The sequence below is a fragment of the Ixodes scapularis genome, unplaced genomic scaffold, assembly GCF_016920785.2.
Source record: "Ixodes scapularis isolate PalLabHiFi unplaced genomic scaffold, ASM1692078v2 PGA_scaffold3__209_contigs__length_174095766, whole genome shotgun sequence".
NCBI classification, from domain to species: domain Eukaryota; kingdom Metazoa; phylum Arthropoda; class Arachnida; order Ixodida; family Ixodidae; genus Ixodes; species Ixodes scapularis.
In genome coordinates, this window is record NW_024609868.1 from 74,406,737 (window position 1) to 74,428,781 (window position 22,045).

The 22,045-nt window shown below is 41.6% G+C and overlaps 1 protein-coding gene across 1 annotated transcript in view; it reads right to left on the reverse strand.

Annotated features, from left to right (window-relative positions):
• The window catches only part of LOC115314633 (cholesterol 7-desaturase nvd-like), a 37,906-nt gene extending 16,188 nt beyond the window's left edge, over positions 1-21,718 (reverse strand). Inside the window, exons 1-2 of the mRNA XM_042292779.1 lie at positions 21,605-21,718; positions 20,763-20,886 (exon numbers count right to left, since the gene is read on the reverse strand). Coding sequence (XP_042148713.1) covers positions 20,763-20,886; positions 21,605-21,718 — 238 coding nt within the window. The remainder of the gene's footprint in view (positions 1-20,762; positions 20,887-21,604) is intronic.
• Positions 21,719-22,045: the final 327 nt, after the last annotated feature.

Consider the following 22,045-nt stretch of genomic DNA (forward strand, 5'->3'; position numbering starts at 1 on the left):
AAGGGCGTGAACACATCGGAGTAGGCCACGCACCCTCGCCCCTAGGCTCGCTTCCAGGCGGCGCAGCCTGTACCGCTAGCCACGCGCTCCTCTGTTCGCATTTCATTTTTCCCCGATAGTACATATGTAGTTTACCATAAGTGCGCCTTGAGTGTACTTTTAGCATACTATTAGTGCACGTTTAGTACACTACATGTATGCTTTTAGTGTACTAAATGCACACTACCAGTACATATATGCCGAGTGTCCCAAAAAACTTGCACCAAACTTAAAAAAAAAAAAAAAAAAAAAAAAAAAAAAAAAAAAAAAAAAACGGAACGTTTTGCGGGAGTGAAACCAACTGTACACTGTTAGAAAGTCTCTTGCGAAAGTGCACGAAATTGTTTTAGTGCGCCTAGTTATTTAATTAAGAGTAACAACCTAACTTTTGAAATCTTCGTTTAAAAGCCGAGGTGTGAAATGGAAAGTGGTAGAGCGCATTAACAAACACCCAATTAAACCATTTTCAACAAGGTGCACTTTGCATGCTGCTTTTTCCCAGCCTTCAAAAAAACGCCCGCGAAATACAAAAAAATACCCCGTGACAGCTCGCTTCACCAATCACGGCGTGCGAGCGCGCCGCGAATGTGCGTTCTTTGAAGGCCGGAAAAAAGCACGAAAACGTATTATGTTTAAAACACTTTAATTGGGTGTTTCTCAATTCGCCCTGCAACTTTACAATTGATATCTTGGCACTTAAAAGAGTATTTCAAAGGTTAGCTCATTAATCTTAGTTATTTACATAACCAGCGCAATAAAAAAATCTGTGCACTTTCACAAGACACTTGCTAACGACAGTTGATTTCACTCCTGCAGAGCCCACCGGTGTTTTTTTAAGTATGGTGCAAGTTAATCTGGGACGCCGTGTATGTCGGGCGTTCTGAATGGAAAGAACGGTCTCAAATTGATTAGAAAAATCGGCGCCTGCATTTAAAAAGCTGACTTTTCAAAGGTGTTTCTTTGAACGGCTGTATTCCAACCTGTGAAATTTCATCTCATACAGCTCTATTCTTGTGAAATGTTAAGAAACGCCGTTGACAACTCAATTGATGATGATAATGCAGAGGCGCCACCATCGGGAGATGCACTCTTAAAAATGAGTCAGGAAATTAACGAGGAAATCTTTGGCAGCTCTATTCCTCGTGAGAGTGACGTACCGGCGTCTTCTGAAACTGTGTGAGAAAAGCCATAAAGAAGAGGTGCACAGTGATGTGATTGGCCTAAGCCGTTTTGGAGCACCTTTTGGAGCAACCAAAACAGTGTTTTGGAGCTGCAAAAGTTGCTTTTGGAGCAGCCAAAACAGTGTTTCGGAGCACCAAAAATGGCTTTCGGAGCAGATATTCCTAGAGAAATAAAAATATTGGTTTTACGTGCTGAACAAACGAAGGGCACATCGCTCGTTGAAATAAACTAATTATAGTCAAGTTCGACCACCTAGGAGTCTTTCAAGATGTAACTGAAATGTCGATGACATGACAGATTTTGCAATGCTTCAGTTAAATGATACCTATATCTGTACCCACCATAGACAGGTAAGAACTAAACTTCACATATTCAAATTTATTTGAAAACAAAACTTCACATATTAAAAATCATTTAGAAATGACCAGCTTAGTAGTAAATATCCCAGCATTAGGTTGACTAGTGATATAATATAATAAATGGAAGCAGTCCCCGACTGATGAAACACATTGCTACTGCAGTGCAATGCGAAATTGCACACAAGAAAAAGGTGTTGTACGACTAGCGGGTACTTTGTGCTTTTCAAAACTTTCTGCAAAGCTGCTGCAAGCTTCGCTTTGGCTTAGGCTAGTAATAAATGTCCACTTTTAATGTCTCCAAAGAAACATTGAGACACCCCACAAACATTGAGACACCCCACAAGTGTACAGTGCTTTAAGCGTTGCCGAAAAATTGAGGAACCGCTTCCCACCGTTTTACTGATTCCCGACGTGCCAAACTTTCGTCAAAAGTAAACGTAAAACAGTGGATTGCAAGCGTCTTGGCTGGTGCCTCTGTCATGCAATGATGTTCGCATGCACGTCAGGGCAACTTCGGCAGGCTTGCAGCTGCACATGCTTCGTCGCGCGAGCGGAGACGGCTGTTCGATCGAAACCGAAACCATGTCACTCCGCTCCGTCGCCTACTGGTCTCCAAAAGTGTATGTAAAATGTAACTGCCCAGCATATGACAAAAAATAGTTCAGCGGCGCTTGCTTGCAAGGCCGGCAGGCGAGGTACGAGCTAAACATACAAAAAAAAAAAGAACCTGAGCGCATCGATGCAGGCCATCACGAGTCAGGGTCAAAACATTCTTGGAGCGCTTTGTGCAACGACAGAACTCGAGACAAACAAGCGCGCCTTGCGGGTTCAGCGTGCAGACATTGCCTTATTGCTTTAGCTCACTTCTCTTCACCAAATTTCTTGCGCGACAGATTTTTCATGTACCGGGGTCCCTCTCGAAAGAAAGCCAACCAAGAGAAACCTAGCTAATCAATACTTAGACACAGCAGTCTTCGAACTAAAGAGGGATTTCTTGTAGTAGCATATGTTTTAAACAAGGACAGGTATGATGATGAACATGCGGCGGTCCTTATGTTTCAGTTTAGGAAGCTCCATATCTGTAGCGACGTGCGGACTGGCAGGCACGACCAAATATAGTTTTCCCACGGCCGTTGCATGCAGAAGCGAGTGCTTCAGCTCAAAAAGTAACTCCCGCCACGCAAAAACGTAATTTCGTTTCAGTGTGACGGCATGGCTGGTACCCAGCACGTTAGCGTCGGAGCGTCCGCACATGCCGGTATCTATCGTTGTAAAAAAAAAAAAAAAAAAATGCGAGACGACATTCACGAGACGACGAGAGCACGAAAGAAGAGACGGCGGGAAAAAACCATGCGAGACCGGATGGGCGATTGATGTAACTAAAGGAAGGGTGCAGACAAGCTGGTTCAATACTGAGATTGAAGTTTTTTACCTGTCCTACGTCCCTTCTTTTTTCCGGTTCCAGGGTTACAATGTCACGATTGATGCAGAGTACTTTGTGTCGGGTGGCCCCTTGCGCCACCTATAGCTCACGCATACTCAGTTACGGTACTCAGTTTAGTTTCGGTTTTGAAAGGCGACCAAAACTGGTCCTTTGGCGCAGGCTTGGCGCAGATTACCTATATTTTGGCGCAATGTAGCAGGATGTAGCAGGGTTAGCCCCTTGGCGCAATTTGGCGCAATTGGCGCAGCGATCACATCACTGGGTGCACTGCATTTTTCAACTGAAAGTATGTATGTGTAGCATACAAACATTATGATCAATGTTCTTCGCGTAATTGATAAGACAGAAATTGAAATCCTACTTATCACTTTATTCAAGTTTCCGAGCCTACCTCACTGTACACTCTCGTTTTTGATGACGGTATGCCATTACATCCTGCGTAAAAAGAGAAGAGAAAATTACCCTATGCCACTCTATGATATAGCATCACATAATTCGCTCAAAGGACCACTATGTGAGGAAGGCAAGATAGTAACAACTTCATCCTGACAAAAGGGCGAGGAAAATCGGACAATATCGTTTCTGAAAACCTGATACCTGAAAGAAGCTCTAACACAGAGCAAACAAAATGATTGGCATTTTTTTAATGCCTCCTTTTCTTTTGCTGTGAACACACATACAAGTCATACGCTATTACACATTCAGTGATGCGGCTTAATTTATGATAAGCACTTTTTTTTATATAACTTCGAGCTTTCAGAGAAAAGATTCAATATAATGGGTCGGACATAAATGGTTGCTATGAACTATCCTATATATTTACACATTATCTGATATCATAAAAGCACTAGAGCAGGGTAGGGCTGTACTGCATCAACTATAAATTTCTAACCAATTAAAAGTTGGCATTTATTTAATTTATTAGTATTGGCTATTATTCTTTGACAAAGAATAACTGGGCGAGTTGGTACGTTGGTAGTCTTTCAACTCCATCGAATATTGAGGTCCTTTTAACATTTTTTCATGCTTTTCCTTTTTTTAACTGCTCTGCCTTTTGTAGCGGCTTCTGCCGCCACTAAAAAACGTGACATCCAAACTCACTTTATTCACAACACACAATCGCAAACTTGGAAAGCATGCCGCTTCGGCATACGCAAAGAGATCGTCCGTCTCTACGGCACAGGCATCAGCACGGGCAAGAAATCATCCATTCTGATGTTAGCCTGAGACTGAAGGCCCGTTCACACTCTTGCGACCGAGTACGACCGAGAGAGACCAAACCGGTTTTTAAGCCTCTTGCGATCTCTTAGGACCAGCTCCGCTGCATCGCATCCGGTCTTAAGAAGTCGCAAAAGGCTTAAAAACCGGTCTGGTCTTTCTCGGTCGTACTCGGTTGCAAGAGTGTGAACGGGCCTTGAGGCAGGAAAAGAGGAAGTTTCAAAGTAGAAGAAAAAAAGGAACAGTCGAGGATACGTCTCTGCCAGCTCGCCTGCGCACTCACTACAATATCAAGAAATCATGCTGCTCGCTCTTGTAACGTTTTTTTCGCTCCCGCTTTATGAAACAAATCGTTGGCGAGAGACTGTTGGGACAACACGTCCAGAACGAGCATGACCTGTGATTGCTTGAACTGCGGTCAGACTGTACTTGAACGCTCCGGAAAAGCGTCGTCGGGCGACCGTCGTAGGGACGGCGCCCAGGACAGGCCCTCGGCTGGCCCTCGGTTCCGCCGCACGCGAATCTTTCTCACTCTGCAGAGAGAGCCATAAATTTTGAAGATACGCTCTTTTCAAATGACGAAATAAAACCGGGTAGAGCATAGTGAGAGTCAAGCATAGCTTAGCAAGCACACCGTACAAGACAAAGTTTGAAACAGCGGCGCACTTCGCAGAAACAAAAGGAACTTCCTCACCTTCGCTTGCACCAGTCGGCCATGACTGTCCGCCACTTGCGACGCTGCGTCTCACAGCTCTCAGTAATCGCTTGCTGTTATTGAACACGGTATTCGTAAGTAAGTTATCTAAAATATCCGCAAAAACGGCTAAAACGTAAAAAAGCAGCGATGCTCGAACTCTCCGGAACTCCAACGGCGGCCGAACGGAAGCTGATTGCAATAGCGATGGTCTTGCGCAGTTTTCAAAAGTCTCTTCTTTTTGTTGTTCTTTTTTTATTTTTTTAAGACAAAATTAAGCAAAAAATATATCAATAATAATAATTTCACTTTATTATATTCGTAAAAAATTAACAAAACATTTAGTATATCTTAGGTTTTATCTAAACTTTCGGTTTTCTTTTTCAGTGTAAAACCGAAACTATATCAAGCAATTTCTCCTTTGTCGCCAAGGCTATTTTGATTCATCAGCGCAGGCTTGCACCGCTGGTATTTCGGTTTTTCTGGAAGGATCGGCTCTCGCGGCACATAAATAATGAGGGCAACTTCGTATTTTGAAACAATGAGCGTGCCCGTCTTTTTTGACGAGGGAAAGACACGTTAAATTTACGTCGATGTTTTACAGTGTGGAAATCTCGATCGACGGTGTTGTTCGTTGTTGCAATTGTCAATCTCTTTTCACGTGAATTGAGATGTCTTAGAGTTTTGCAAGATAAATCTACACCATGAAACACTTTCGGTGAAAGCTTGAGGTTGTTACATAAAGGCGCCGATTTCTCCAGCCAATTTCAGAGCGAGCTTTCATTCATAACATCACTTTGCTTACGCGGTTTGGAAGTTGATTTGCGCTGCATGCGACCATGCAAGGTGGAGGATCTTATGTCCCCATTATTAGTCGTGGTTTCTTTTGCCTCCTGTCCTTTTAATTGCTGTGGATGCAGATATCTGAAACAGCGTATAGTTACGCTGAGACCTGCATTACAAAAACACCGGATTATCCTGCAAACGTAATTTGTCTACTAGCCTATGAGGCAGCACGCAAGTGGCGGTGCACTTTGAAAACAAAGTCATGTGCATGCTCTTCCTTCAGCAGCATTAAACACTTGGTGCGATTGCCCTCGATCGCCCAGCTTCCGAATAGTGCTAACAGTTTTTTTACAGTAAACTTTTATTCTTCAATAAAGGTAACAAATACAGCTCAGGGAAAATAAAAGCTATCTTTTCAATAAAAGTAGACTGTTCAATTGATAAATATAGTAGAAATGACTAGCTAAAAGAATTATTGACAAGTTAGATAACGCTACTTTCCGTGGCGTACAATGTAGCTAATTTTTCTGTTTGTGCTTTTTCTTTTTTTTTAGGCGTAAGTCCATGTTGCATTTGCGACGTAAGTATGCTCTGACAGTGCCGGTCGTTTCCCCGGGGAACCTTTGGGCCACGTGGTCTGCAGTGAAATGAGAAATGAAGCATCCCTTTGTCACATTATGTCAGCTATACCCGGTGATATTTTTTAATCAACTGGTTTCAGGAAAACTGGGGCTCATGACATGTTGATGCACTCTTCATGTGTGTCGTGCGACTCGGCGGACATTACATGGGTGAATAACCGTGGCAACATCTTTTTAAGTAATTAAAATCACTAAATTTACTTTTTTTTATTATTGCTGTTTTAGAGGCAGTCGTTATTGGAGCCTAACACAATCAAAACTATTCACGAAACAGCAAGGGGCTTTAAGATATTTATTTATCAAATTTCGCACTTTTTCCCTCGATTCAAGAACCACGCGCGGCAGGGGCGGGCAAAGTGGAGAGTGAAATTAGCAGTTTTGACATGGCATATCGGTGATGGCATGTTTGTTTGTGTTAGCGAGAACTTCTCATACTGGAGTTCTATCCATTATTTAATTTTCTAGTGAAGTTACAACCCTCATAAAGTGCTGTCGCATTCAGCATGAACAAAGTTGCACTCTTTTGAAAGCGTGCCTTTGGTGGATGCTCCAGCATCATACTTCCAACGGTTCGACTGAAGGGAATACGTAAGAATAGCATCCTGTGCTCTGTCCAGTGCGCTGTTTTTAATCAGGCGACGAAAGGCAGAGTTTTAGCTATGAATAACCCAAAACTCGTCAACTTTTCGCAAATTGTTTCAGTTGGGCTAGAGTTTATTCATAGCTCCTTTAAAATTGAAAATTCAACAGGGTCAATTACACTGTCAATTAAAGAAGCTAATTAAACAACGTACTGTGACGTTTATTTACTCATCTAATGTCCACCGAGCCCCACAAATATTTTGTGAAAACGGCATCGGCCTATCTATCGCGTTTTTAGTGTGTTGATGTTAAAAATCGCACTATATATATCTCTCTATATATATACCCGTTATTATAATTTGAGTACACCGACTGCAAGCACTGAAAGTAGATCTTTAGTATACTTCAGTGCACTTTCGGTATACTGATTTCGAACTACTTTTTACCGCGGGCACTACGATTCTACTACATGTACCAGTTTTGTACGGACGAGTATACTTTCAGTCCACCGCCATTTTTACTGGAAGTATACTTTAAGTACGCTTAAAGTATACAATCAGTACGAATACCGCACTGAAAGTATACTTTTAGTATACTTCAGTGCACTTCGAGTGTAATGATTTTGAACGACTTTTCGCTAAGGGTATTATGCCCTTAGCGAAAAGTCGTTCAAAATCATTACACTCGAAGTGCACTGAAGTATACTAAAAGTATACTTTCAGTGCGGTATTCGTACTGATTGTATACTTTAAGCGTACTTAAAGTATACTTCCAGTAAAAATGGCGGTGGACTGAAAGTATACTCGTCCGTACAAAACTAGTACATGTAGTGGAATCGTACTGCCCGCGGTAAAAAGTAGTTCAAAATCAGTATACAGAAAGTGCACTTAAGTATACTAAAGGTCTACTTTCAGTGCTTGCAGTCGGTGTACTCAAGATATAATAACGGGTATATATATATATATATATATATAGTGCGATTTTTAACATCAACACACTAAAAACCCGATAGATAGGCCAATGCCGTTTTCACAGAATATTTGTGGGGCTCGGTGGACATTAGATGAGTAAATAAACGTCATATACGTTGTCTAATTAGCTTTTGTAATTGACAGTGTAATTGACCATGTTGAATTTTCAATTTTAAAGGGGCTATGAATAAACTCTAGCCCAACTGAAACAATTTGCGAAAAGGTGACGAGTTTTGGGTTATTCATAGCTAAAACTCTGCCTTTCGTCGCCTGATTAAAAACAGCGCACTGGACAGAGCGCAGGATGCTATCCTTACGTATTCCCTTCAGTCGAACCTTTGGAAATATGATGCTGGAGCATCCACCAAAGGCACGCTTTCAAAAGAGTGCAACTTCGTTCATGCTGAATGCGACAGCACTTTAGGAGGGTTGTAACTTCACTAGAAAATTAAATAATGCATAGGACTCCAGTATGAGAAGTTCTCGCTAACACAAACAAACATGCCATCACCGATATGCCATGTCAAAACCGCAAATTTCACTCTCCACTTTGCCCGCCCCTGCCGCGCGTGGTTCTTGAATCGAGAGAAAAAGTGCGAAATTTGATAAATAAATATCTTAAAGCCCCTTGCTGTTTCGTGAATAGTTTTGATTGTGTTAGGCTGCAATAACGACTCCCTATAAAACAGCAATAATAAAAAAAAGTAAATTTGCGGATTTTAATTACTTAAAAAGATGTTCCCACGGTTATTCACCCATGCAATGTCCGCCGAGTCGCACGACACACATGAAGAGTGCATCAACATGACATGAGCCCCCTATTTTCCTAAAACCAGTTGATTAAAAAATATCACCGGGTATAGCTGACATAATGTGACAAAGGGATGCTCCATTTCTCATTTCACTGCAGACCACGTGGTCCAAAAGTTCCCCGGAGAAACGACCGGCACTGTCAGAGCATACTTACGTTGTAAATGCAACATGGACTTACGCCTAAAAAAAAGCACAAATAGAAAAATTAGCTACATTGTACGCCACGGAAAGTAGCGTTATCTAACTTCTCAATAATTATTTTAGCTAGTCATTTCTACTATATTTATCAATTGAAAAGTCTACTTTTATTGCAAAGATAGCTTTTATTTTCCCTGAGCTGTATTTGTTACCTTTATTGAAGAATAAAAGTTTACTATAAAAAAACTGTTAGCACTATTCGGAAGCTGGGCGATCAAGGGCAATCGCACCAAGTGTTTGATGCTGCTGATGAAAAAGCATGCACATGACTGTTTTCAAAGTGCACCGCCACTTGCGTGCTGCCTCATAGGCTAGTAGACAAATTACGTTTGTAGGATAATCCGGTGTTTTTGTAATGCAGGTCTCAGCGTACTATACGCTGTATCAGATATCTGCATCCACAGCAATCAAAAGGACTGGAGGCAAAAAAATCCCGGCTAATAATAGGGGCATAAGATCCTCCACCTTGCATGGTCGCATGCAGCGCAAATCAACTTCCGAACCGCGTAAGCGAAGTGATGTTATGAATGGAAGCTCGCTCTGAAATTGGCTGGAGAAATCGGCGCCTTTATGTAACAACCTCAAGCTTTCACCGAAAGTGTTTCATGGTGTAGATTTATCTTGCAAAACTCTAAGACATCTCAATTCACGTGAAAAGAGATTGACAATTGCAACAACCAACAACACCGTCGATCGAGATTTCCACACTGTAAAAAATCGACGTAAATTTAACGTGTCTCCCTCGTCAAAAAAGACGGGCACGCTAATTGTTTCAAAACACGAGGTTTCCCTCATTATTTATGTGCCGCGAGAGCTGATCCTTCCAGAAAATCCGAAATACTAGCGGTGCAAGCATGCGCTGATGAATCAAAATAGCCTTGGCGACAAGGGAGAAATTGCTTGAGACAGTTTCGGTTTTACACTGAAAAAGAAAACCGAAAGTTTAGATAAAACCTATGATAGACTAAACATTTTCTTAATATTTTACGAATATAATAAAGTGACATTATTATTATTAATATATTGATTTGCTTAATTTTGCCTTAAAAAAAAAGAACAAGAAGAAGAGGCTTTTGAAAACTGCGCAAGACCATCGCTATTGCAATCAGCTTCCGTTCGGCCGCCGTTGGAGTTCCGGGGAGTTCGAGCATCGCTTCCTTTTTACGTTTTAGCCGCTTTTGCGGATATTTTAGATATCTTACTTACGAATACCGTGTTCAATAATAGCAAGCGATTACTGAGAGCTGTGAGACACAGCGTCGCAACTGGCTGACAGTCATGGCCGACTGGTGCAAGCGAAGGTGAGGAAGTTACTTTTGTTTCTGCGAAGTGCGCCGCTGTTTCAAACTTTGTCTTGTACCGTGTGCTTGCTAAGCTATGCTTGACTCTCACTATGCTATACCCGGTTTTATTTCGTTATTTGAAAAGAGCGTATCTTAACAATTTATGGCTCTCTCCGCAGAGTGAGAAAGATTCGCGTGCGGCGGAACCGAGGGCCAGCCGAGGGCCTGTCCTGGGCGCCGTCCCTACGACGGTCGCCCGACGACGCTTTTGCGGAGCGTTCAAGTACAGTCTGACGGCAGTTCAAGGAATCACAGGTCATGCTAGTTCTGAGGTGTGGTTCCAACAGTCTCTCGTCAGCGATTTGTTTCATAAAGCGGGAGCGTGAAAAACGTTACAAGAGCGAGCAGCATGATTTCTTGCCCGTGCTGATGCCTGTGCCGTAGAGACGGACGATCTCTTTGCGTATGCCGAAGCGGCAAGCTTTCCAAGTTTGCGATTTTGTGTTGTGAATAAAGTGAGTTTGGATGTAACGTTTTTTAGTGGCGGCGAAAGCCGCTACAAAAGGCAGAGCAGATAGAAGAAGCAAAAGCATGAAAAAATTGCTAAAAGGACCTGAATATTCGATGGAGTTGAAAGATTACCAACGTACCAACTCGCCCAGTTATCCTTCGTCAAAGAATAATAGCCAATACTAATAAGTTAAATAAATGCCAACTTTTAATTGGTTAGAAATTTATAATTGATGCAGTACCGCCCTACCCTGCTCTAGTGCTTTTATGATATCAGATAATGTGTAAATATATAGGATAGATCATAGCAACCATTTATGTCCGACCCATTATATTGAATCTTTTCTCTAAAAGCTTGAAGTTAAATAAAAAAGTACTTATCATAAATTAAGCCGCACCACTGAATGTGTAATAGCGTATGACTTGTATGTGTGTTCACAGCAAAAGAAAAGGAGACATTAAGAAAATGCCAATCATTTTCTTTACTCTGTGTTAGAGCTTCTTTCAGGTATCAGGTTTTCAGAAACGATATTGTCCGATTTTCCTCGCCCTTTTGTCAGGATGAAGTTGTTACTACCTTGCCTTCCTCACATAGTGGTCCTTTGAGCGAATTTTGTGATGTTATATCATAGAGTGGCATAGGGTAATTTTCTCTTCTCTTTTTACGCAGGATGTAATGGCATACCATCATCACAAACGAGAGTGTACAGTGAAGCATGCTCGGAAACTTGAATAAAGTGATAAGTAGGATTTCAATTTCTGTCTTATCAATTACGCGAAGAACACTGATCATAATGTTTGTATGCTACACATAGATACTTTCAGTTGAAGAAAGCAGTGCACCTCTTCTTTGTGGCTTTTCTCACACAGTTTCATAAGGCGCCGGTTCGTCATTCTCACGAGGAATAGAGCTGCCAAAGATTTCCTCGTTAATTTCCTGACTCATTTTTAAGAGTGCATCTCCCGATGGTGGCGCCTCTGCATTATCATCATCAATTGAGTTGTCAACGGCGTTTCTTAACATTTCACGAGAATGGAGCTGTATGAGATGAAATTTCACAGGTTGGAATACAGCCGTTCAAAGAAACACCTTTGAAAAGTGAGCTTTTTAAATGCAGGCGCCGATTTTTCTGGTCAATTTGAGACCGTTTTTTTTCCGTTCAGAACGTTCGACATACACGGCGTCCCAGATAACTTGCACCATACTTTAAAAAACACCGGATGGCTCTGCAGGAGTGAAATCAACTGTCGTTAGCAAGTGTCTTGAGAAAGTGCACAGATTTTTTTAATGCGCCTGGTTATGCAAATAACTAAGATTAATGAGCTAACCTTTCAAATATCATTTTAAGGGCCAAGATATCAATTGTAAAGTTGCAGGGCGCATTGGGAAACACCCAATTAAAGTGTTTGAAACGTAATACGTTTTCGTGCTTTTTTCCGGCCTTCAAAGAACGCATATTCGCGGCGCGATCGCACGCCGTGATTGGTGAAGCGAGTTGTCACGGGTTGATTTGTTTTGTATTTCGCGGGCGTTTTTTTGAAGGCTAGGGAAAAGGAGCATGCAAAGTGCACCTTGTTGAAAATGGTTTAATTGGGTGTTTCTTAATGCGCTCTACAACTTTCCATTTCACACCTCGGCTTGTAAACGAAGATTTCAAAAGTTAGCTTCTTACTGTTAATTAAATAAATAGGCGCACTAAAACAATTTCGTGTACTTTCGCAAGAGACTTTCTAACAGTGTACAGATGGTTTCACTCCCGCAGAACGCTCCGTTTTTTGTTTTTTTTAAAGTTTGGTGCAAGTTATCTGGGACACTCCGCATATATGTACCAATAGTGTACATTTAGTACACTATAAGCATACGTGTAGTGTACTAAGCGTGCACTTAGAGTATGCTAAAAGGACACTCGAGGTGCACTTATGGTATACTACGTATGTGCTTGGGGAGTACTAAAGGTGTACTATTTTGTTTCATAAAAGTGTGAAACTAGTACAGTTTCAGTACATACCCTAAGTTCACTATTAGTATACTTTCAGTATACTGATTTTGAACGACTTTTCGCTAAGGGTACCCTTAGCGAAAAGTCGTTCAAAATCAGTACACTCGAAGTGTACTGAAGTATACTAAAAGTATACTTTCAGTGCGGTCTTTGTACTGATTGTATACTTTAAGTGTACTTAAAGTATACTTCCAGTAAAAATGGCGGTGGACTGAAAGTGTACTCGTCCGTACAAAACTAGTACATGTAGTAGAATCGTAGTGCCCGCGGTAAAAAGTAGTTCAAAATCAGTATACCGAAAGTGCACTTAAGTATACTAAGGTCTACTTTCAGTGCTTGCAGTCGGTGTACTCAAATTGTAATAACGAGTATATATATATAGGGCGATTTTTAACATCAACACGCTAAAAACGCGATAGATAGGCCGATGCCGTTTTCACAAAATATTTGTGGGGCTCGGTGGACATTAGATGAGTAAATAAACGTCACAGTACGTTCTCTAATTAGCTTTTTTAATTGACATTGTAATTGACCATGTTGAATTTTCAATTTTAAAGGGGCTATGAATAAACTCTAGCCCAACTGAAACAATTTGCAAAAAGGTGACGAGTTTTAGGTTATTCATAGCTAAAACTCTGCCTTTCGTCGCCTGATTAAAAACTGCGCACTGGACAGAGCGCAGGATGCTATTCTTACGTATTCCCTTCAGTCGAACCGTTGGAAGTATGATGCTGGAGCATCCACCAAAGGCACGTTTTGAAAAGAGTGCAACTTCGTTCATGCTGAATGCGACAGCACTTTATGAGGGTTGTAACTTCACTAGAAAATTAAATAATGCATAGAACTCCAGTATGAGAAGTTCTCGCTAACACAAACAAACATGCCATCACCGATATTTCATGTCAAAACCGCTAATTTCACTCTCCACTTTGCCCGCACTGCCGCGCGTGGTTCTTGAATCGAGGGAAAAAGTGCGAAATTTGATAAATAAATATCTTAAAGCCCCTTGCTGTTTCGTGAATAGTTTTGATTGTGTTAGGCTCCAATAACGACTGCCTCTAAAACAGCAGTAATAAAAAAAGTAAATTTACGGATTTTAATTACTTAAAAAAAATGTTGCCACGGTTATTCACCCATGTAATGTCCGCCGAGTCGCAAGACACACATGAAGAGTGCATCAACATACGCTGTTTCAGATATCTGCATCCACAGCAATCAATAGGACAGGAGGCAAAAGAAACTACGGCTAATAATGGGGACATAAGGTGCTCCACCTTGCATGGTCGCATGCAGCGCAAATCAACTTCCGAACCGCGTAAGCGAAGTGGTGTTATGAATAAAAGCTCGCTCTGAAATTGGCTGGAGAAATCGGCGCCTTTATGTAACAACCTCAAGCTTTCACCGAAAGTGTTTCATGGTGTAGATTTATCTTGCAAAACTCTAAGACATTTCAAGTAACGTGAAAAGAGATTGACAATTGCAACAACGAACAGCACCGTCGATCGATATTTATACACTGTAAAAAATCGACGTAAATTTAACGTGTTTTTCCCTCGTCAAAAAAGACGGTTGTTTCAAAATACGAGGTTGCCCTCATTATTTATGGGCCGCGAGAGCCGATCCTTCCAGAAAAGTCGAAATACCAACGGTGCAAGCATACGCTGTTGAATCAAAATAGCCTTGGCGACAAGGGAGAAATTGCTTGAGATAGTTTCGGTTTTACACTGAAAAGGAAAACCGAAAGTTTAGATAAAACCTAAGATAGACTAAACGTTTTGTTAATTTTTTACGAATATAATAAAGTGACATTATTATTATTAATATGTTAATTCGCTTAATTTTGTCATAAAAAAAAACAAAAAAAAAATCAAAGAACAAAAAGAAGAGACTTTTGAAAACTGCGCAAGACCATCGCTATTGCAATCAGCTTCCGTTCGGCCGCCGTTGGAGTTTCGGCGAGTTCGAGCATCGCTTCCTTTTTACGTTTTAGCCGTTTTTGCGGATATTTTAGATATCTTACTTACGAATACCGTGTTCAATAATAGGAAGCGATTGCTGAGAGCTGTGAGACACAGCGTCGCATGTGGCGGACAGTCAAGGCCGACTGGTGCAAGCGAAGGTGAGGAAGTTCCGTTTGTTTCTGCCGAAGTGCGCCGCTGTTTTAAACTTTGTCTTGTACCGTGTGCTTGCTAAGCTATGCTTGACTGTCACTATGCTCTACCCGGTTTTATTTCGTTATTTGAAAAGAGCGTATCTTCAAGATTTATGGCTCTCTCCGCAGAGTGAGAAAGATTCGCGTGCTGCGGAACCGAGGGCCAGGCGAGGGCCAGGCGAGGGCCTGTCCTGGCCGCCGTCCCTACGACGGTCGCCCGACGACGCTTTTGCGGAGCGTTCAAGTACAGTCTGACGGCAGTTCTAGCAATCACAGGTCAGGCTAGTTCTGACGTGTGGTTCCAACAGTCTCTCGTCAACGATTTGTTTCATAAAGCGGGAGCGTGAAATACGTTACAAGAGCGAGCAGCATGATTTCTTGCCCGTGCTGATGCCTGTGCCGTAGAGACGGACGATCTCTTTGCGTATGCCGAAGCGGCACGCTTTCCAAGTTTGCTATTTTGGGTTGTGAATAAAGTGAGTTTGGATGTCACGTTTTTTAGTGGCGGCGAAAGCCGCTACAAAAGGCAGAGCAGTTAGAAAAAGCAAAAGCATGAAAAAAATATTAAAAGGACCTGAATATTCGATGGCGTCGAAAGACTACCAACGTACCAACTCGCCCAGTTATTCTTTGTCAAAGAATTATAGCCAATACTAATAAATTAAATAAATGCCAACTTTTAATTGGTTAGAATTTTATAATTGATGCAGTACAGCCCTACCCTGCTCTAGTGCTTTTATGATATCAGATAATGTGTAAATATATAGGATAGTTCATAGCAACCATTTATGTCCGACCCATTATATTGAATATTTTCTCTAAATGCTCGAAGTTATATAAAAAAAATACTTATCATAAATTAAGCCGCACCACTGAATGTGTGATAGCGTATGACTTGTATGTGCGTTCACAGCAAAAGAAAAGGAGGCATTAAGAAAATGCCAATCATTTTGTTTGCTCTGTGTTAGAGCTTCTTTCAGGTATCAGGTTTTCAAAAACGATATTGTCCGATTTTCCTTGCCCTTTTGTCAGGATGAAGTTGTTACTATCTTGCCTTCCTCACATAGTGGTCCTTTGAGCTAATTATGTGATGTTATATCATAGAGTGGCATAGGTTAATTCTCTCTTCTCTTTTTACGCAGGATGTAATGGCATACCATCATCACAAACGAGAGTGTACAGTGAGGCAGGCTCGGAAACTTGAATAAAGTGATAAGTAGGATTTCAATTTCTGTCTTATCAATTACGCGAAGAACACTGATCATAATGTTTGTATGCTACACACACATACTTTCAGTTGAAAATGCAATGCACCTCTTCTTTATGGCTTTTCTCAGACAGTTTCAGAAGACGCCAGTACGTCATTCTCACGAGGAATAGAGCTGCCATAGATTTCCTCGTTAATTTCCTGACTCATTTTTAAGAGTGCATCTCCCGATGGTGGTGCCTCTGTATTATCATCATCGATTGAGTTGTCAACGGTGTTTCTTAACATTTCACGTGAATGAAGCTGCATGAGATGAAACTTCACAGGTTGGAATACAGCCGTTCAAAGAAACACCTTTGAAAAGTCAGCTTTTTAGATGCAGGCGCCAATTTTTCTGGTCAATTTGAGACCGTTCTTTCCATTCAGAACGCCCGACATACACGGCGTCCCAGGTAACTTGCACCATACTTAAAAAAAACACCAAAGGGCTCTGCAGGAGTGAGATCAACTGTCGTTAGCAAGTGTCTTGAGAAAGTGCACAGATTTTTTTAATGCGCCTGGTTATGTAAATAACTAAGATTAATGAGGTAACCTTTCAGATATTCTTTTAAGGGCCCAGATATCAATTGTAAAGTTGCAGGGCGCATATAGAAACACCCAATTAAAGTGTTTGAAACATAATACGTTTTCGTGCTTTTTTCTCGCCTTCAAAGCACGCACATTCGCCGCGCGCTCGCACGCCGTGATTGGTGAAGCGAGTTGTCACGGGGTATTTTTTTTTGTATTTCGCGGGCGTTTTATTTGAAGGCTAGGGAAAAGGAGCGTGCAAAGTGCACCTTGTTGAAAATGGTTTAATTGGGTTAAATGGTTTAATGGTTTAATGCGTTCTACAACTTTCCATTTCACACCTCGGCTTTAAAACGAAGATTTCAAAAGTTAGCTTGTTACTCTTAATTAAATAAATAGGCGCACTAAAACAATTTCGTGCACTTTCACAAGAGACTTTCTAACAGTGTACAGTTGGTTTCACTACTGCAAAACGCTCCGTTTTTTTGTTTTTTTTTGAAGTTTGGTGCAAGTTATCTAGGACACTCCGCCTATATGTACTGGTAGTGTACATTTAGTACACTAAAAGCATACATGAAGTGTGCTAGACGTGCACTTGTAGTATGCTACAAGTGCACTCGAGGTGCACTTATGGTATGCTACATATGTACTGGGGGTGTACTAATAGCATACTATTTTGTTTCATAAAAGTGTGAAACTAGTACGATTTCAGTACATACCCTAAGTTCACTATTAGTATACTTTCAGTATACTGATTTTGAACGACTTCGCTAAGGGTAGTGACACTGTCCTTGATGTTTTACAAACTTTGGTCATTAATAATGATAATTTAGGTAATAATAATTTTATTAATTTTATTCAGTTATTTATAGAGGTTGTTCAGTTTCTTCGTCTCGTTTTTTTTTTTTTTTTTGCTGTGTTTTTTAACATTTTTAGGAAGACAAAATATAAGCTCTGTTTAAATAAATCTTTCTGCATTCGTATCGAGGTTCCTATCTGGGATGTTATGACTAGGAGTGAGCGTTTGGCCAATCGTGGAAGGCCGATCACAGCGACGCGCTCGGTCGCGCCTGTCGCCCGCAGCGGTCCCAGTGACTGGCGGAAAATGAGTGGGATTGGCGCGAGGCCCGATCTACGCAAAATAATTACTCGTGACCGCTAATGCACTCCTCCAGCAACGAGCTAAGGAAAATCGGGTGGATCGCTGTTTTTATACTTCTCCTGATAAAACGGCAGGCCGTACCGAAGCGGTAGGGATCAAGAGGCCGTAGCCAAGATAGAGTCATGAGGCATAAGAATAAAATCTGCGACAACTATACCACCAGAAATGTATTCTTCTTAATATAGTATATATACAAAACTAGTTCTGTAGAAAACTCTTTGTTTCTGTTCAAAAAATTTAATTTTAAACGGAAACAAATTAATTTAACCCTAGGACCGGACCCTTTAGCAAGGTCACCATGTCTCAAAGTGCCGGTGACGTAATCAGCCATCCATTAGCCATTGTTCATATAATCCATTTCACCTAAAATATGTACCGCCATGAAAGCTGGAAGTCTGAGCTAATAGTTTTGGCCGTTGCTACAGATGCGCTAACTTTCCTGCATGTCTGCCAGGTGCGACCTCGAGCAAGGAACTTGCATTTGTAGATTTCCCTGTGGTACATGAATACAGACTTGGACGTAGTTCAACTACTCTATTCAAACTACTGTAGTTTAACTACTTTTTCGAGTAACTTGGTAACTTTCAATTACAACTTGATTTGGGTAATTAGTAGTTTAATTTAACTACTTTTTTCAGGTAACTTCTACTCAAATTACTAACTACTTTCGAAATCTAGTGCTAATGTTGCTTATCACAAACGTTTGGAAAAGATGCTTAACAAGACTTGGTCGGGTATTCCTAATCCGGTAATGCACGCAGGCGCCGCGTTTCCAGCCGCAACCGTCAAAGACGGGACACTCCGACGGCTGTTGTTGTTTTTGTGTTGTTTGTCTTTAGTGAGTTCTGACTCAAGCGGTAGGTTCCACGGGAGGTGCCACTGGAATGACCTCGCAGCTGGGCGCCTGTTCCAATGGTCGCCTCGTCGTCAGCGCATACGCCTTTGCAAAGCCGGACTCCCCCGCGCAGAATCCCTGGCACGGATAATCTGTTCATGGGAGCACGTTCCCGCTTCCAGCTGCAGCTGTACGAGCGACGATGCTTGTTCACGTAATCGTTCGCGTCTTTCCGACCTTCCATGCCTGGGAGACCTCCTCTTTGTTAAAAACGATTTACTTGTCAGGCGTGTCAGGCGCGTCAGAATATTGTAGTCGCCGGCGAAGATTGCGAGTTACCCTTGGGAGATCCTTTTGTTGGACCCGGCGTCAGCGGCGAAGTATACTTCTATTCATCTTCTGTTAAACCAAAACAATTTGTGTTTTCAGTAGCGTAGAACTATAGCACTACAACGAGACGCGCAGTCGTCCGGATGATCTCATTGTCGTGGCGCGAGACTTGAACCTTGGACGGTCTGGTGCACTCGCTCAGCATACTCTCAGAAGTCAGAACGTTGTCGGAATAAAAAGGGGCCAGTCATAACAAACTTAACTTGCCAAAGAAAAAAAAAAAAAAAAAAGGAGGGAAGTTTGTTATAAAAGACACTCTACCCGAGGCAAACCTCACATGTTTCGTCATGGACACCTCACATGTTTCGTCATGGACACCATGGACACCCGACCCTGCACAGCCTGTTTCTCAAATTCAATGGTGCCGTTCCATTCAGCGCGTCGGTGGAACGTCTGTTTAGCTTGGCTGGGGACGTCTTTAGTAAGAAAAGGGGAAAACTTTCCTATCAAAAACTTTGAAAGGCAATTGCTTCTGCGAGCGAATAATCTATTTTGGTAAAAACGCAAGCCATAAATAGACTGCATTTATTTTTGGCTCGCAGGGTTTTTCATTGATCATAACTGCTGTTCATTTTGCTACAGCAAAAATATAAAAAGTAACTTCGAAAGTAACTTCAAAGTAACTCGCTACTTTTTACAGTAGTGAGTAGTTTACTCAATTACTATTACAAATGCGTAATTTCTACTCTACTCCAATTACTTTTGGCGTCAATACTCAGTAACTTAACTACCTTTTTTGAGTAATTTGTACATGTCTGCATGATGATGAATATGAGGTGAAACAGATTATAGTGATTCGGTATATCTTCAATACGAGGAAGTGTGGGTCCAGACACCGGGGAAGGGTGATCTTTTATCAGGTTCACAGGTTCCAAACGTATGCAGTACTCACAGAGGTTGCATGAACCACGCAGCGATGCTCTTCTGACATGGATATTCAAGGGCGCAACGTCGCCAAGAAAAATCCCTCGAGTCCGGGTGTTCTTGTTTTTTTTGTTTTTTTTTTTGCATGCATATAAGCACATATTAAGTTCTTTGCTATCGAGCAGCGATTCATTTAGCTAGCAGCATAGTCCAGCCTGTATTATTTTTGATTTTTGAATAGATAGTGTAACCCCCTAGCCTAGCTCATGCTGTCACGCGCACCTTTTTTCCTGTCACAGATTAAATTAGAAGTTAATAATGTCCTGATGAAGACTAAAAATTTCGAATGACCTACGACATTGTGTCTTCTTCTAAATTATGCACGAAAAATAAACAACGTGGTAACACACCTTCATAGACACGTCATGACGAATTCTCACAGGAGCCACAGAAGAATGCAATCCTGATGACTGATCGTACAATCGTCGAAGTAGGCGAGTGACGCTGTTGCCGCTAGCATTATAGGCTGACTCCAACCCTAGACAGCTAAAGTTCTTGTCAACTCGCCGCAGGCGGCAGAATTACAGTATCCCTATGCTCCTGTGCAACCGCCATGATCGCTGCGTTTCGCTGCATGCCGCAGTTAAAACTTAAAGAGCCGAGAAACGAAGGGAAGAAAGAGAGACATGGAGAACACGCCACTCGTGAACAAGTTCTAGGAATTGTAGTCGCACTGAAATTGCTATACTCGAGAAAATGGTTGTGAGGAGCTATAGCTTGTCCGTGGTCTCTGGTCTGACCGGAAAAAAAGGGGGCAAAATAAATTTTACGGAATATATATTTTTCTTTGTGCAAACTCACTCACCCAAAACGTTTAGGGACTTCACTTTGTTGATTCCCAGCTCGGACGAGAGTAGAAGCGGGATCCAGCCGTTTGGAAAAACGGGCTGCGTTTCGTCGCGAATGTATCGTTGCGACACTGGCCTGTTCTGAAAGGACAAACTCATTTAAGCAAAATGGGCAAAGGGTGCACTATAATGCACATTAAAGAAGAAACATAAAATTACATTGCTCTCTGTCCGCAGTTAAGACTCACGAGTATCAATCCTTCGTGTCTAGCTGTGATTAGGACCGGCGACGTTTCGGAGAGAATTTACGGTCACAGAATCACAAGACGCGCAGTGAAAACCCCAAGTCAGCGGCCAATTCAATGAACAAAAATCTCTGCGCATGTCAGCAGATCAAACAGTGCACGGAAGAAAAAAAATACACAAGAACAAAAACTTTCCGGGTAATGTGACAAATCCTAAGCATTTAACAAACCAATTACCAATTAACCGGTTTGACGCATCTTCCGAGCGAACTGGGAAGTTTTCAAGAGCCATTGGTAGCATAAAATAATATAGTTAATATAAAATAAAATGTTTCTGAATTGTGTCAGAACAAATACTTTGTTCGACGGAGGGAAAGGCATATTCAGCAATAAAATTTATAATATAAATTTTATTGTATTTGGGGGGAATCAAGTTTCCCTTAATCAATGCGACAACGCTAGTTGTGATACCTAGTACCTAGGGTTTGTGGTGATAACTCATGCGACATTCCCACGAATCAAATGAGTAATTATGAAGAGCATAATTTGTTTTTTATGGTGCGCTCTGGCCCCCGTAATCATCAGCATTAGCTGATGCTGACGTCTAGACTTACCTTTTTCTGTGTCTTTGAAGAGTCTCTCTTGTAGTAAGTCCACAAAATCCAAACAATAGTCGCTACGAGACATCCGTAGATAAAAAACTGAGACTTCAAGAGTGCGTCGTTCATTTTGAGGAAAGTCGAAATGAGACTGAACACCCTTAGACGCTGCTCTGCTCTAATACACGCAATGGTGCCGATTGGGCAAGTCTCGGAGATGTCCAGTTTCACTAGACAGATTTCACATCTCCGTTTGCCAATGTCAGAAATTCCTCCGGCAGGCGTCAGCACCTACGTGACATGAAAGCCCGTACATGTTAATACAGGAAAGACGTGTTTAACTTGTTGCTCTGCATCCTCTTTCCCTCGCATCCTCTCCTTTGTTTCTGTCGTAACACAATTCGTTAAAAAAAGGCGACTTGTGTAAACGATAGGTATGTGCTTACACAAGATATG